Here is a 15,618-nt window from a genome sequence, read left to right on the forward strand (position 1 = left end):
CAGTACAGTATGAAGATAGGAAGAAACTGCTTCTCCAATAGAAATCCCCGATCACTTTTGTAGGGGACGTCATGGCGACTTTGGCTAGCTAAGCGCATGCGTAGATTGACGTCATCGGGTCTCTCGCATCAATCTCCGCTTATGCAGGCCTTCAAAACAAATGCACTCCTTCAATATAATAACATTATTTTTGAGGAAAATGAAAACGGGTCAGTTTGTAACTTTCACAAGGTTGGAGTAATAACATGTTCAACTACTTAAGACATTGTCTCGAATCTAGGATGTGCCTTCAGATTTTGAGAAAATGAACAGCTAAGGAAGAATTTTCACATCTCTTATTGATTTCAACCTTCCCAAGTTCTCTCACGTCACCCCGCTCCTCCGCTCTCTCCACTGGCTTCCAGTTGAAGCTCGCATCCGCTACAAGACCATGGTGATTGCCTACGGAGCTGTGAAGGGAACGGCACCTCCATACCTTCAGGCTCTGATCAGGCCCTACACCCAAACAAGGGCACTGCGTTCATCCACCACTGGCCTGCTGGCCCCCCTACCTCTGAGGAAGCACAGTTCCCGCTCAGCCCAGTCAAAACTGTTCGCTGCTCTGGCACCCCAATGGTGGAACAAGCTCCCTCACGACGCCAGGACAGCGGAGTCAATTACCACCTTCCGGAGACACCTGAAACCCCACCTCTTTAAGGAATACCTAGGATAGGATAAAGTAATCCTTCTAACCCCCCCCCCCCCCCCCCCCCCTTAAAATATTTAGATGCACTATTGTAAAGTGGTTGTTCCACTGGATATCATAAGGTGAATGCACCATTTTGTAAGTCGCTCTGGATAAGAGCGTCTGCTAAATGACTTAAATGTAAATGTAAATGATTTCTCAACCCCCAAAGCCCAGCCTGGTCTGCTTAAGCCTCCCTGGAAGTCTCTCGATGTTGCGTCTCTGGGTTTAGAAACTCTGTGTTTACTTGTTACAAATGAACCCGAGATAGCTTCGAGGATCTGTTGTCATAGCGACGAATGGACGCTCTGCCTGGGTCAGATGGAATCGTGAGTTCGCATCCTAGCTAAACTCAATCGAACTTGAGCTAATAACGTGATAGCCAAATAAGTATTAACTCTATATTATAAAGCTAAAATAGAGAACAATGTATTGTCATGCAATGTATATTTTCAACTACGACTAGGCTTGGCGCTTGAGCTGTTTTGCAAAGTAACGTTACTGAAGTAGCAAATAACGTTAGCTAACGTTACAGTAGCTGCTTGATTACATTGCATGTTTAGGTAAGCTACGCAAAACTCCTGTCTCGACATTATGGCTGAGACTCGTGTCATTCCAAGTGGGAAAGTCTACCGCCAGATGTTTGACGCCCAGGTAGGCTATAGGTTGTTTATTGATATGAAATGCTTTAAAAGTTTCGTAGTGTCTATGTTGTTGCACGTTAATGCCACGCATCAATTTTATCCTCAGGTTCAGCTGTCAAGGTCTCTACATGATACTCGGAGGAAACGTGAGACTAATGAAGGATTCTTACCAAGGGACAACCCTCCTCTTAGTAGGGACACAGACACTGGTCTGCAGCAGCAGATTAGAAGTCTTCAGACTGAAACCCACCAATGCTCAGAGGAAATGGCTGTTAGGTACAGGCACTGTGGAATACAAGTTGCATCCTTCATACATACTCAGAACACATTCCCCACTGGGCACAGATGTAAATGCTATGCCTAATTTCATTTAAATGACATTGAAACAACATTGATTGAACCAGTGTGTGCCCAGTGGGTCATCGCGTATTGTCAATTTGTAATATGCATGTACTTTTGAAGGGTGTGTGAGTCTGTCTGACCCTGTTTGACACCACAGGTACCAACTGTTCTCAGGCATCAAGCATTGCCAGACGACTGAGGAGCAGCTTGTTGAGGAGGAGATCCGTGGACTACCTGACCATGTTGGCAAGTAGCACACTAAAGTTTTGCAGGCTTAAACATAAGAGGGTGGGTGATGAATGATGGTAGGCGAATGCAGACTTGTGCTTGTTTTGCCTGAGGTTATTGATCCCTTCCTTCTTATCTCCGCAGTGGCAGAAAAGCCAGGGTCAGACATCATTGAACGCCTGATGGAGAAAAAGCAGAGGAACCACCTAGAGGCTGTGGCACAGTTGTACAGGGACCTTTCTGTGCTCAGTGTGGTAGGCACCTCATATTCACTACGGTGTCAAGTTTGAGTTTATATATTGAAGCAGTCATAGGCATAGTATAATAAAAAAAAAGTGATTTACTGTAAGTTAGTACAATACAATTTTGAGGTATTCAATGTAATGGCTTAGTAATTATAATTATTACTATAATTCTAGTAGTTTAGAAGTGACACAATGCCTTATTGCTCGCAGGAGTATGAGACATTATTCAGGAAAACTGGGCAAGAGGTGCTGCACCAACTCTCAGTGTATGATGGCAATGTGGAGAGACAAATGCAGAGGATTGAAAATCTTTCTGATTTGGAGAAGTTCACCTTACAGGTCAGAATAGCCTTAAATGGCTTCTCGTTTCATGACATCAATAGGATAAATAACCAACAGCAACAATTTGAATTGTCACAACTTCTCTTACAGGGACTTCATGACTTCTGGGATACAGTGAAACAAGAGTCAGTGATTAGGAGGAAGTGGATCAAGGATCTGGATGATACCCTGGCTAAGTATGAGTCTGACAGAACAGCCATGGTGAGTCTTATACAACAGTACTATAAATTATCACTATGTAAATTACTTGATATTGTTCTTGACATTTTTCTATTGCTGTCCAGATTGCAGCATTGCTGAGAAAATACACAGGGAAACTGGAAAAGATCTGCTACGTAATGCCTTCGGATATCCACCGACTGATCAATAGAGAAGCCATGGTAGGATGTTCTTGGTGCATTATCATCAAGGTAGTGTAGAAATGACACTAACTGCAGTGCACGGAGACACTCATGTCGCCTCCCTCCGCAGATGATAAACCAGGCTATTCTAGCAAATAGACGAGCAGTGGCCAAGCTCTACCTGAACCTGATGGAGAATGATCTACAGAAGGAGGTATTCCACCGACTCAGATGGGAGGACAAACTGCAAGACTGGAAGAGCTTTAAGGTCCTTGGTGTGGTCAGCAGGTTCAAGTAGGTTGTTTCTTCAGTGTTCAACAAATTCATTAATCTCTTCCATGGAACATCTAGTAGGCTATTCTCTGTCTTTAACTTTGACTACCAAAAAAAGTCTGCCTCCTTATATTTGAGTTGTGATATTTAGTGGTGTTATAATTCTTGCTTAACTTCTAAATCCTATCAACTTTTTGGCATTAGAGATTTCATGGGAAGCCCTCCAATCCAGTGTCCCAAGGACGTACAAGCTATTCTGGACACCATGAGTGCAGCACAGCAATCTTTTAGAGAAAGACGCATCAAAATTCTTCAGTCACTCACGTGAGTCAGCAGGCAATTTCCCCTTGTTGTGAGACGAGTCAGTATGTCACACTTAGTTCGGGATACATTAGACAGATATGACGATAATGATTGATTCATTGTGTCTGGGTTTATTTGTAGTGCCATGATACCTCCAAGATGTTCAAAGACTCTAATCACTGACTGGTATAAGTCTTTGTCATCTGTCAACGAGCAAATTGGTGAGCAAATCCTTGTTCTATACTTTCTTAATATTATGTTTATATACACGTTTATATGCGCGTTCTGTGTTTTACATTTCTATGTTTCCTCAGATTGTATGCACATTGAATCAATGAGGAAGCTACATTCTTATTATGAAAATACCTGGCAAGAATGCCTAGCTGAGGTAGAACAAGTCAAGGTACATATCGGTCATGTTTTTCTTTTCCACCTTTTAGATCATCTTATTTAAAGCCCATCTTGGGACTGATTCTGGAAATTAGCACGAGCTAATGCATGATGGTGCAATGCACCTGACTCTTGATAATTCATTGTGTCAATGTTTTAATTGTATCTGCCCCTATAAAATCAAATATTATTATATTATCTTTGAATAATAAATATTTCTCATTTAATTTGCTAATCTGTAAATGTACCCTGTAACCATGTCAAAGTCACATTTTCCTTTCCATTGGTTTACTTAGAAAGAGATTACTACATATGGGGTTTCTCCAGAAGAGATCCAGCATACTGTTAATGCTGAGTTCCTGCCTCTGATTGGGAAATGCCAGAGCCAGACCGAGGAGCACCTTGCCACCATGGATGTAAGTCCTGGGAAAAGACAAAGACAACAACAGAACTGTGTTTTTCATTCATCCTGTTAAAGGTTGGTAATGCCCTGACTTTCCGTCTCTTACCCCAGAGAGCGTTTGAGTCTTTGGCCAAGAGAGCTGCTGTGCTAAGTAAGTCACTTTTCAAATTCACACGTGGGGCATCTCACCTGTGGGAGGTGCACAGTGCCGGGCTGCAGAGGAGGGAGCAGCAGCTGCAAGACCAGCTGGACGAGGTGCGCTACAGTCAGGAGCATGAAATCCAGGTGAGCCTCATTCCCAGTTCCCACCACCAGCCCCCCCCCCAGCACTGCCCTGCCACCACAAGGACCAAGGATACTGATAGCAGAACAAGGCCCCCTGATAACTCCCACTGGTGTCTGTTTTCCAGAAGAAGGAGGCTCATCTTGATGTTATGTTGGACAGACTGAGACAGGAGAGCACTGAAGAAGCACTCAAAATCACGCTGGAGAAGACTCTACACTCCCTGGATGAAATAAAACTTGTGTAGGCTACTATTGGCTGTTTTTCCAGAAATGTAATAGTATTTCTCTAAAGAAGGAGTTTTTCCTAGCATGGTCCCAACTTCACATGCAGACTAGGCGTTTCCTACAGCTGTGGTATGATTTCCGTAGATACATGCACTTCTACAAAGAAGAGGTGGACACAGTGGAGAGTTATCCTGCCATGGTCTTGGAGGAGCTGCACTCTTACAGCTCCGCTGTCAGTCGATTCTTCAACGTCAAGGAGATATATACCGGTAGTCAGGTACGGATTTAAGATGTAAAGCAAGCCACTATTACTATAAAGATTAGCCTTGTACAGACGATTTGTTAATCACTTTAAGGGTCTATCTTTTAACCACAGGACTCTGAGGAACTTCGCTCCCTTTATCCCGTCATAAACCTTGGTGAGTTGGATATTGTCTTTTAGCAGCAGTCAATTTCAATGCTGTGACATTACTTCAGGATCCTATGTATGAGCAAACGTTTGTGTGATGTTGGATCAATAGATTTAAGTGGGAGGGCCAGTGTGAAGAGGACAAGACAGACCACTGTACAGGGAAGGAAACGTTGTCCGGGAGGATTCCAGAAAAGTCCAAATCCAGCACATTCATCCTTTGATGAATTTGACACTGAGGTTCAAATCCATGCAAAAACACAAACTGCTACTTTTATTTTACCATGGCAGTGTAGGCATGGAATATAAATTGTTTCTCCTTGCTGTAGGATGACATTGATTCCCATTGGGAGTTTCTTGACTCTCAGTCCAGTGAGTCATTCTGCACCTCTAAAGGCAATGTGTACAACGGTCAGAGCTTTGTCTCTCAATGGGACACGGAGCAGGATCCCATTCCATCTGAGATGGAGTTGGTTGTGTTCCCCAGAAGTCTTCTTGCGGATCTACAAAAAGAGTACAGGCCTGGATAAAACCATTTATCTGTAGTACTTGTCATTAGTTACTGTTGAAGGATAGCCTCTTTCTGAACAATGTCCCTCTTTCCTCGTAGTATACGTCTGTTGTTTTTCAACCACCTCGAAGAGAGATATCAGACTGCTCTCACCAACACGATGAATATTGTGGCAGCCAAGAAGGAAGCACTGAAGTCAGAGCAGGATCTCCGACTGCACCTCCACCAACCACGGGCTAAGAGAATCGAGGTGGACATCCACAATGTCCGTGCTGGTGAGAAGATTAACCCATCTCACCTTCAAAGTCCACTCTAAATAAAGAGTCCCAGTAGTTTACTGTAAATTAATGTACATTTGTCTGTCTGCCCTCTTTAGCAGAACTGGTACTGCACAGAGATCGTGTGGATAGGCACTGTAAAGGCATCTTGCAGGCCCTTGGCAACTGCCGAACGGACTTCCACGAACTCCAGATTCGACAGCACAAACTGACTGAGGACTTCAGATCCCAGATTTACAGCATGGAGGATGTCTTTACCTATGCCACCAAGTCAGACGTGTAAGGACATTTGTGGTTATCTAACAAAACGTTTAGAACATCCATTTACGAGCAGTAATTATGTATTTTGTTGTACTTTTTCTTTTTCTCTTTATCAATGCATCACTGCTCATCTCTGTCCTCAGGCTGGTTGGGCTATGTGGTACGCTGCAATCCAATTTGGAGAGCCACATGAACATCATTCAGGCATCACAGAGAAACTTCAGACAGACTCTGGAGTCCAAGCTGGATGGCCTAAGAGAGACCAACGTCCAGTTAATCAAATCCTTTAAGTAGGAGTTGTTCCTCTATACTTTTTTAATAGGGTGTCAAAGTACGGATTATTTTGTAAATGATGGCCTTTATGCCTGCAGGCTGTTCTCAGATGGAGGGAACTTCACACCCAAAGAGATAGAGGCGCATCACAAACGGATTGAGAAAATGGTTAAACGTATCGACACCAACGATGAGGCTATAATGCTGGATATGGAGGGGACAGAGTCCAAGTGTCTGGAGCTGGTATGAACTTTAACTAAGCCCAAAGAAAAGTCACATTACATTTGTTTTGACCCAGATTATTTCAGTGTTACATATTTGTGCTGAGCTTTGCCATACCAATGTTGCATTTACCCCTTAGGCGAAGGATGTGATAAACAGATTTGAGGAGAAATTCCACTTTTTGACAGTGGATTTGAAATTTCTGGAGAAAATCCAAGGAATGCTAACAAATACACAGGTTCAGATAAAAACAGAGGTACATTATTATATCTGTTCTGCCCGCCTCTCATGATATCTCTCGTTTACCGTCTTGCATCCCTCTCTTGCCATTACTCATATCTTAACATACACCCACAGGTCAAAATGTGTCTGCTTCTATTTTACAGGCAACAAAGAGCAACATGCAAAATAAGAAAATCAACAGCCTCCTGACAGAGTTAAAAAGTATGGTAGATACTTGTGCCAGAAGCAGTCCAGAAAAGGTACTAAACTCAATCCAAATGTGTGCTGATTGATTTATATTTTTCTCTTGTAAAAGACTACTAGACAGAGCATCGCACATTATTTTTTCGCATCAATAACAGCATATTTGTACTAATTGTCCTAATATATGTTCATTCAATTTCCCTCTTGTAGACAGTGACAACAGATGATGTTTTCACTTTTACGTGGTCTATAATAGAGGAATTGAGGGCACGATGCCATTATCTTGAATGCTTTTTGGTAAGTGTGTTGCAATGGATATAAAGTCTTCTATATAAACATACATAAAGACAGCTTACCCAAAAGCACATTGTTATATGAGAAATGGAATGTAGCGGATTTTACAATGTTGTTGTTGATCCATAGTTTTTATTGTTGCATTGACCATGGCTGAGGTCCAGCTAGGGTTTACTGCAGTGTGTTTTGTGTGCAGAACCCTTCCATGGCAGTACTGATGCCTGAATGCCCTCTCCAGGGGGCCTTCGCTGTAGCAGCACGCCCCAAGTCCCGCAAGTCAGCAAGCCCTGCCATAGACGGTCTGCTCCAGCCCAGCCGCATGGGGGTGTCCTTCATGGATGATGTGGCCGTGGGGGTCATCAGGGGACTGCTGAGGTCAGAGAGAAGCTCACACAGCCTCTAATAATATAATCGGTAACTCTGTTTATAAGGCCATAGAGAATCATGTTCATACAGACAGTATTAATTTAGGAATGCGGCTGTCAGAACTCCCTGGTCAAAGACGAGTATTAAGTCCAAATAGGCCAATTTAATGACTGATCTTTTACATGAGAAATGCAGTGAAGAGGAGAACTGACATACTCTGATGATTCCTCAGGCTAAGCAAGCCTAAAGTCACCCAGGAAGCCAATTCAGAGTCGACAGAGAGGGTCTCAGCAGCAGTCACAGGTACCAGCCATGTTGGCTTACAATGATGTCACATACTTCAGAGGAAGGATGGAATTAAATCTAGCAAATAAGACCTAGCCTGGTGCCCAGACTCTGAGCAATATTGCTGTTTGTACTTAGCTATACTAACGTACTATGTGGTCTGTCTGGCTCCAAGGCTAGCCAAGAACAAATGCAAAAGTCATGCTGATTCCAGTAAAATGTAATGTTTTGTCCCTCTGTGCTCTTTGTAGTCAGGTTGTCGTCTCCTATTGGGCAGAGGTCAGGGGATTCTGCCGAATCTGTCAGTGCACAAAGGTCAGAGGGAACCTTTTCTGTGTCATTATCAATGGAGCACAATCATGCAGAAATCACTTGTAGTAACAGTAGAGTTACTGTATAGCTTAGTATTGCTGGTCAGTTTACATGGAGACCTAAGCACTCTCATCTATTTATTTTATAGTGTGAAGAGGTTTTCTAAACCCACTCGCTTTGACAAGAGATTCCAGGTGTTTGGTCCCAAACCAGAGACACATGGCGTGTGAGTAGTCCTTAATAGCACAGCAGCATGCCTTACTGAGATCAATGCTTTGCAGATCAATACTGATTTAAATTCTCTTTAAATCTGTCATTCTTTCAGAACTACTTTCAAAAGTTTGATAACCAGCATTCTTTGGAAGACCAATGATATTCTTCTCCTGGTTGCTGAGGTAACAGCTCATTCGTTATAATCTGCAGTTAAACCCAATATTGCCATGTGTCATTTGATCCTATGTTATTTATAGTAAAGTCTAATATTCCCAATTATCACAATCTTCCTAATGTTAATTGCCAGTAACACTAATTTAATTGTGTGTGGCGATCAGGAGTTCTATAAGAAGAAGGAACGCCGGCCTATCACAAGGCCTCAGTACCTCCAGGAGACGTTTGAACAATGTGCTGAGGAGATTAACAAAAGGCTGCTCGTCTACCAGGGCCAAACTCAGGACTACCACAACAACTGTCTGCAAGGTTAGCATGGACTTTTGCATTTCCATCGATTGGGTACAGTTGAGGCACATTTTCTCCCCCTTCCTCTCCATCCTGTCACGTGTTCCCTGACTTTGGACAGAATTCCGACAGCAGCTGAAAGACATTGAGGAGGGTCTTTCCAAGGTGCCAGGGGTGCTCATCTCTAACCTGGGAGAACAACACCTGGGGAGCCTGAGCCAAGACACGGACAACATCCGTCAACAGCTAGGCATCACTCTGCATGAGAGCGAGGGGAGAAAGGTACTGTCGCCTTGTTTAAATGTCTTTCCTTGAGGAAATCTCTGATCTGACAAGGGAAGATTAGTGAAAGCAAAAGAGTGGAAACCATGGGCTGGATTCAATCCATATCGCCAAAGGTCTGTGTTTAAAATTTAAAGGCAATTTCCGATTGAGCCGACATATGCAGTATTTACAGTGAATTCAGTCTCTGCGACCGCGGGAACATTGTCTTTAACTATCAATCGCGCTATAAAGCGGACCTTCAGCGCGGATTGAATAGAGCCACCTTTAAATCTATTCACTCAGAAATCTGTAATTATCTCAAAGGAGGAAAGATGCATTATAAAATATATTCCAACTGGGGGTGGGGTAGTCATGCTAGTGAATCTCCTGGTGTGGAAAGGCATTCATGTCTAACTTGTCCTTTCAAGAAAAAGCACAGTGACAAGCTGAGTGTGCGTCTGAGCCATCCTGCTTGTGAGAAAGAGCTGGAGACCTTGAATCGTGCTGAAGAGGAGAGACAAAGAGAGCTGACCAATGCCATCATGAACACTCTGCAAGAGCTACAAGTAAGCACTGACCATATCCACATCTGTTTTCACCTTATCAGCAGTAGGGAGTTGGCAATTCGGTGGCTGTGAGTCTCATGGATGCACATCATTTTGTGGATTTCAGGCATGTGTGAGGAAACATGGGGAGGAGTTTGTGAGATCACTCACCTCTCTGACAGAGAACCTGCTGTTCCAGATGGACAACCTCCTGACCGTAGATGAGGTCCAAGTTGGCCGTAAGTCTCCATCCATCCTCGCATGCCTTGTTGATTTAAAAGTCTAAATAACAGCCTTATGTTTAATCTGATCTGGAATTGTAGAAGCTGAAATGAAGAGTGAAAATGTCACCACTCTAATTCGCCGAAAACAAGCTGGTATTCCGCTAGAGGAGAAGCAAAGTGCACATCAAATACAGCGAGGCAGCAGGTAAACGCAGTGAAAAGCACAATATGATGGTACAGTAAAGACTGCAGTAATATGTTCATATTGTGCACCTCTTTAAATAAATATGATTAATACAGTCCTGGAAACGTAACCATATATGACATTTTATGTGGTAGAACGTGGCCAGGAATCTCTTACTTTGGATCCAGTACTGATGGTCCAGTGGAGCAACCATGCAACAAAACAGCCTCCATCACCACTGCAAAGACCACCTTAGGCCACCTGAGAGCAGTGGAGGCCTGTGAATCTATGTACCAGGTAGGAGGCCAAGGCATTAACCTTAGACATGTGAGCAGACACACACAGAGGCTAGATATAATACATAGAATGACATATTAGAATGTTCAATTAAATAGGATGTTGTAATGTGTGTGTTTGGTTTGTGGCCCACAGTGCTATGAGCAGCGGTACAGGGAGGAGCTGGCCTGGGCCGTGCAGGAGAGCCAGGTCCAGAGGACGGAGGTGCAGTGCTGGGAGGAACACTGGAGAGGCTTACTGAACACTCTGACCCAGCTCAACGCTGAGTGAGCACCTAGCAACTCCGCACCAGAGCTCACCGTTTTCTACAGCAGGACTAGACTAGATTAAAATGAGATTTCCAGTGACAAATAAATTCATGGTTTGCATTTTTCTTTCTCTTTCTGCCACTAAGGGATTGAAAATACTGCTTCGGCAAAATTGTGTATGTGTGACTAGTATTTTATAAAACGTTATATTCATCATGATTGGCTATAAAACACAATATTCAATACACAGAGCGTAGATTTTTGTTAATTCTGGTCGGGATTTAATCAGATCGCAGATTGTAGACTATGGCTTTTAAAGGCAATGTTCGGTAAATGCTGTATATGTCAGATCAAAACTGCATTTTCGACTGTCCAGTGCGCTGTGCTATGGATAGAATCCCGGACTAACTCTTTACAATGAATGCAACTTTGTTGTTGTTATACATTCTTTTTTATTTCAAGTGTTGTGGTCTTCATAATTCCACATGAAGAAATGGTTAAAAGGTCCAATGTAGCCATTTTTTATGCCATCATCAAATGATTTCTGGGTAACAATTTAAAGTACCTTACTGTGATTTCAATTAAAATGGTCAAAAAGAAATCTAAAATGAAAATTAGATGTTGTTGGCAGAGAGGTTTGGAACTCTTCTTATGGGTCTATTCCAGGGGTATGTACCATACAGAATTTTGATCTAACTAGGCACCACACCAGACAAACTGAGCTAATTGATCAGTTCAGCGATTGACTAAATTCAACACACCTGGTCTTCCAGGTCGGTTAAATAAAAAACATTAAGTGCCTGCACACTCCATACCATGGTTACCTACCCCTGGTCTATTATCTAATTTACCGCATGGTGATGTCGCCATGGAAGACCAAAACATCAGCGGTCTAAGGCTCTGCATCGCAGTGCTTGAGACGTCACTACAGATCCGGGTTCGATTCTTGGCCGCGACCGGGAGACCCGCGGCGCACAATTGGCCCAGAGTCGTCCGGGTTAAAACACAGTCTCCAGTTGTACAGTGTTTCTTCCCTCCAACACATTGGTGCGGCTGGCTTCCAGGTTAAGCGAGCAGTGTGTCAAGAAGCTGTGCACCATGGGAGGTTTTCGGAGGACGCTACCAATTGGATATCACGAAAAAGGAGAACAATAAGAATCTGCATAAAGTAAATATGCGCATTCCTACCAGTGGTACGTTTCCACCAAACTGACTTGTTGCAGATAAGTCATTGCAGGATGACAGTGCACACAAAATGTACTTTATCGCTTAAGTTTTCACATACCGAATAAAAATCTAAAGTTCAATGTATTTCCATCGCATTTTCAACTCTACAGATAGTTTTGTCACAAAAACGGTTGCATTAAATAGCAAATGTGCCTACGCTGGCCTTGGCACATATACTCTAGCCAACAGCTCACAGATACAGTGCTGGTAGGCTACTGTACATTATGAGATTATTATGGATAAGAGCGAGAATATTTTTATTTGTAAAACGGCAGTCAAGCATCATGTCACCAGAATTTGTATTTATTTATTTTACCTTTATTTAACTAGGCAAGTCAGTTAAGAACAAATTCTTATTTACAATGCCAGCCAAACCCGGACGACGCTGGGGCAATTGTGCGCCCCCCTATGGGACTCCCAATCACGGCCGGATGTGATATAGTGCTATTGACAAAGCTCAGTGGGAAGAAGTTGTGATGGACTACTTTCTGGATAATTTTCCGACTCTCTGATTCTGAAAATGAATCGAACCATGAGGAAATTCCTGATTTAGGCAAAAACATTTTAATTGAACCAGACATTGTGGAGTCTTCTGATGACAATGGTGGGGAAGAAACGGTGTAGTTGCCACGGAAGAAGTTAATAGAGTTTTGAAAACAGTGGAATGCCCGGTGGAAGCAGTGAGATCATTGCCAGATATTGTTGGTTCCGTTTTTCTGTGCTCCGTTTTATTTACTTAATAAATAAGGAACACTCAATGTGCACTTATAAATCATAACAATTTTAATCAAAATACAGCTGTAGACAGTCAAAGATCAAACATCACATATACAACTGATGTCTCTAATGAGTTCTGCCCCATAGGAAAAGTCCCAAGTTATTTTATTAAGCCCGAAGTCCAGCCCTAGTGATGTTACTGCATACGTCATCACCTGCTACTCATCCGACCAAGCCCATGCATACACAGCTATACAAACTTGCAAGAGAGATACAATAGTTTCAGTGTTTTCTAAGGCCTCAGCAGTAAATGTCCACTCCCCCAAGTTGATTTATAGAGGTATGTCTGACTAGCATCTTATCTCTTCTACTCCCCTGCAGGGCTCTATGTTTATCTTTGAAGTGCTTTCTCACAGAACCCATGCAATAATCACACACATCTCAGACCATTTCTTTATAAGAGGCAGAGACTTAGAAAAGACTGTGGAACAATTTTAAAACCTTATAATGAATATATATTTATTGTTAATCTGTAGTCTAGGACCCTATAAATATAGTGGGGGAGGGGTCTTATAACCCTTCCCCTTCTATTAATACAACATATGCATAATCATATATTATAATATATCAAACATTTGGTGCAGCCCCTATCATGACCCCAATTTGACCCCATAAATATTATACGTGTCTAATTATGTCAGAAAGTTTTCATTGAATTTAAAGCGTACCGTTAGTTAGCTGGGACTATTCTAGTTTTGCGGGGGTCAGCAATTGTTTTGTCTCGCCTAGGGCGGCAGAACAGTCAGGACCTGATCAGGGGTGTATTCATGTTGAAAAACGTTTCTTAAACGGAAGCAAACAAAACCGGGATAGACCTATCTGAAATTGTCCAATAGAAACTACATTTTGCAACTGTTTGGACTAATGATTACACCCTAGATCAGATAGATGCACGCAAGAGTGTGCAAGGCGATATTGAATGTGTCACTGTCTGTCAAATCAAATCACATTTATTTATAAAGCTCTTCTTACATCAGCTGATATCTCAAAGAAGCACGGTGTATCTTGTTTTTAATTGGGATACCATATACTTCCTGTAAAACACAGTCCTTGAGTGGAAATAAGACTGATTTATTGATATTAATTTTCAAACCTGAAACCAAGGAAGTCGTCAATACAGGAAACATCATTCCTGTCTTTCAAAAATATGGTGGTATCATCAGCCAGATGACATCATTTAAATTCCTTACCAAGTGCTGAAATATCTTGAAAACTCCCTTTCTTGATATGAAGAGCCATAATTTGAGTAGCCAATAAAAATACAAATGGACTAATTGGGCAGCCCTACCTAATGCCATGGCCAAAATCAAATCGTTGGGATGTCCCGTGAGCTAATTTCACAGAGCTAGCACAACCACTATATAAAGTTGGGACTGCGTTAAAAAAAAGAAATCACCAGACCCCAAAAAAGTTATTGCTTTGAACATAAACTCATGTTCTACAGTGTCAAAAGCTTTATAAGTATCAACAAACATAAGAAAACTATTATCAAGGATGAGGTCATTATAGTCAATCATATCTAAGATCAACCTGATGTTATGACTAATGTGTCGAGCATGCACAAAACCAGATTGTTCTTCATCAATTATATGATATAAGCCTTGTTTCAACCTCTTAGCAAATACCAGGGCAAATAACTTTCCATCATTATTCAACAGCCTAATGGGCATCCAGTTGTCTATATAAAGACTATCCTTATTAGGTTTGGGAATCAAAGTAATTACACCTTGCTTTAAAGATGCCGGTAACTCCCATTTTTCTATTGATTCTTGGAACATAGCAAGAATGAAAGGAATCAATCGATCATTGAATGTTCTATAGAACTCTTGTTAAACCATCATTTCCAGGGAATCTGTTGTCCTTAAGGATTTATTTTTTGTGGGTAGTTTTTACGTTTTTTTTTCTCCCCAATTGTGTGATATCCAATTAGTAGTTACAGTCTTATCCCATCGCTGCAACTCCTCTATGGACTCGGGAGAGGCGAAGGTCGAGAGCCATGCATCCTCCGAAACACGACCCTGCCAAGCTGCACTGCTTCTTGACACACTGCTCACTTAACCCGGAAGCCAGCCGCACCAATGTGTTGGAGGAAACACCGACCAGCTGGTGACCGGAGTCAGCTTGCAGGCGCCCAGCCCACCATAAGGAGTTGCTAGAGCGCGATGGGACAAGGAAATCCCAGACGGACAAACCCTCCCCTAACCCGGACGACGCTGGGCCAATTGTGCGCTGCCTCATGGGTCTCCTGGTCACGGCCACCTGTGACACAGCCTGGGTTCGAACCCAGGTCTATAGTGACACCTCAAGCATTGTGATGCAGTGCCTTAGGCTTTTAATACAATCTTTTATTTCCATTTCAGATAACTCATCATCACAAAAATCCCTGAAATCATTATCTGTCTTCTTAGCAATGCTTTCTACATTGTCTAAGAAAGAATCCATATTGGAAGTTGACTGGGCTAATGTATTCAGATTCTGATAAAACTGGGCAACATGCTGAGAGATTTCTTTTGGATTTTCATTGGGAGTATTATTGATCATTAATTTACATACGGAATTCATTTCGCCGGCCTTTTTCTTCTAAATTAAATAAATATTTTGCATTTTTCTCGCATTCTTCCATCCATTTTTGCCTTGATCTTACAAATGCTCCCCGGGCCTTTTCCTCGTAGATACAGTCTAACTGCATTTGCAGGGATGATAGCTCCAGTAATTCCTGATTAGTTAGATCAATTTTTTTTGTATAATCCATTATTCCATTTATGATGTTATATTCTTTTGGCACAAGCAACTTC

The 15,618-nt window shown here is 42.2% G+C and overlaps 1 protein-coding gene across 1 annotated transcript; it reads left to right on the plus strand.

Annotated features, from left to right (window-relative positions):
* Window positions 1-746: 746 nt before the first annotated feature.
* Window positions 747-10,939, plus strand: ccdc180 (coiled-coil domain containing 180). The gene is made up of 37 exons (XM_045707006.2): window positions 747-1,378; window positions 1,475-1,644; window positions 1,868-1,956; window positions 2,083-2,192; window positions 2,394-2,522; window positions 2,616-2,726; window positions 2,810-2,905; window positions 2,997-3,160; window positions 3,344-3,463; window positions 3,584-3,663; window positions 3,757-3,845; window positions 4,129-4,248; window positions 4,347-4,520; window positions 4,646-4,761; window positions 4,890-5,022; window positions 5,122-5,164; window positions 5,267-5,394; window positions 5,484-5,668; window positions 5,765-5,940; window positions 6,042-6,222; window positions 6,348-6,494; window positions 6,576-6,720; window positions 6,839-6,955; window positions 7,086-7,181; window positions 7,336-7,422; window positions 7,658-7,794; window positions 8,018-8,088; window positions 8,322-8,385; window positions 8,531-8,608; window positions 8,708-8,777; window positions 8,934-9,078; window positions 9,179-9,339; window positions 9,750-9,887; window positions 9,994-10,105; window positions 10,190-10,295; window positions 10,430-10,571; window positions 10,707-10,939. Exons 1-37 carry the CDS (start codon window positions 1,319-1,321, stop codon window positions 10,839-10,841), a joined length of 4,425 nt encoding a protein of 1,474 aa, XP_045562962.2. The 5' UTR covers window positions 747-1,318; the 3' UTR covers window positions 10,842-10,939.
* The last annotated feature ends 4,679 nt before the right edge of the window (window positions 10,940-15,618 follow it).

The sequence above is a fragment of the Salmo salar genome, chromosome 24, assembly GCF_965601325.2.
Source record: "Salmo salar chromosome 24, fSalSal1, whole genome shotgun sequence".
NCBI classification, from domain to species: Eukaryota; Metazoa; Chordata; class Actinopteri; order Salmoniformes; family Salmonidae; genus Salmo; species Salmo salar.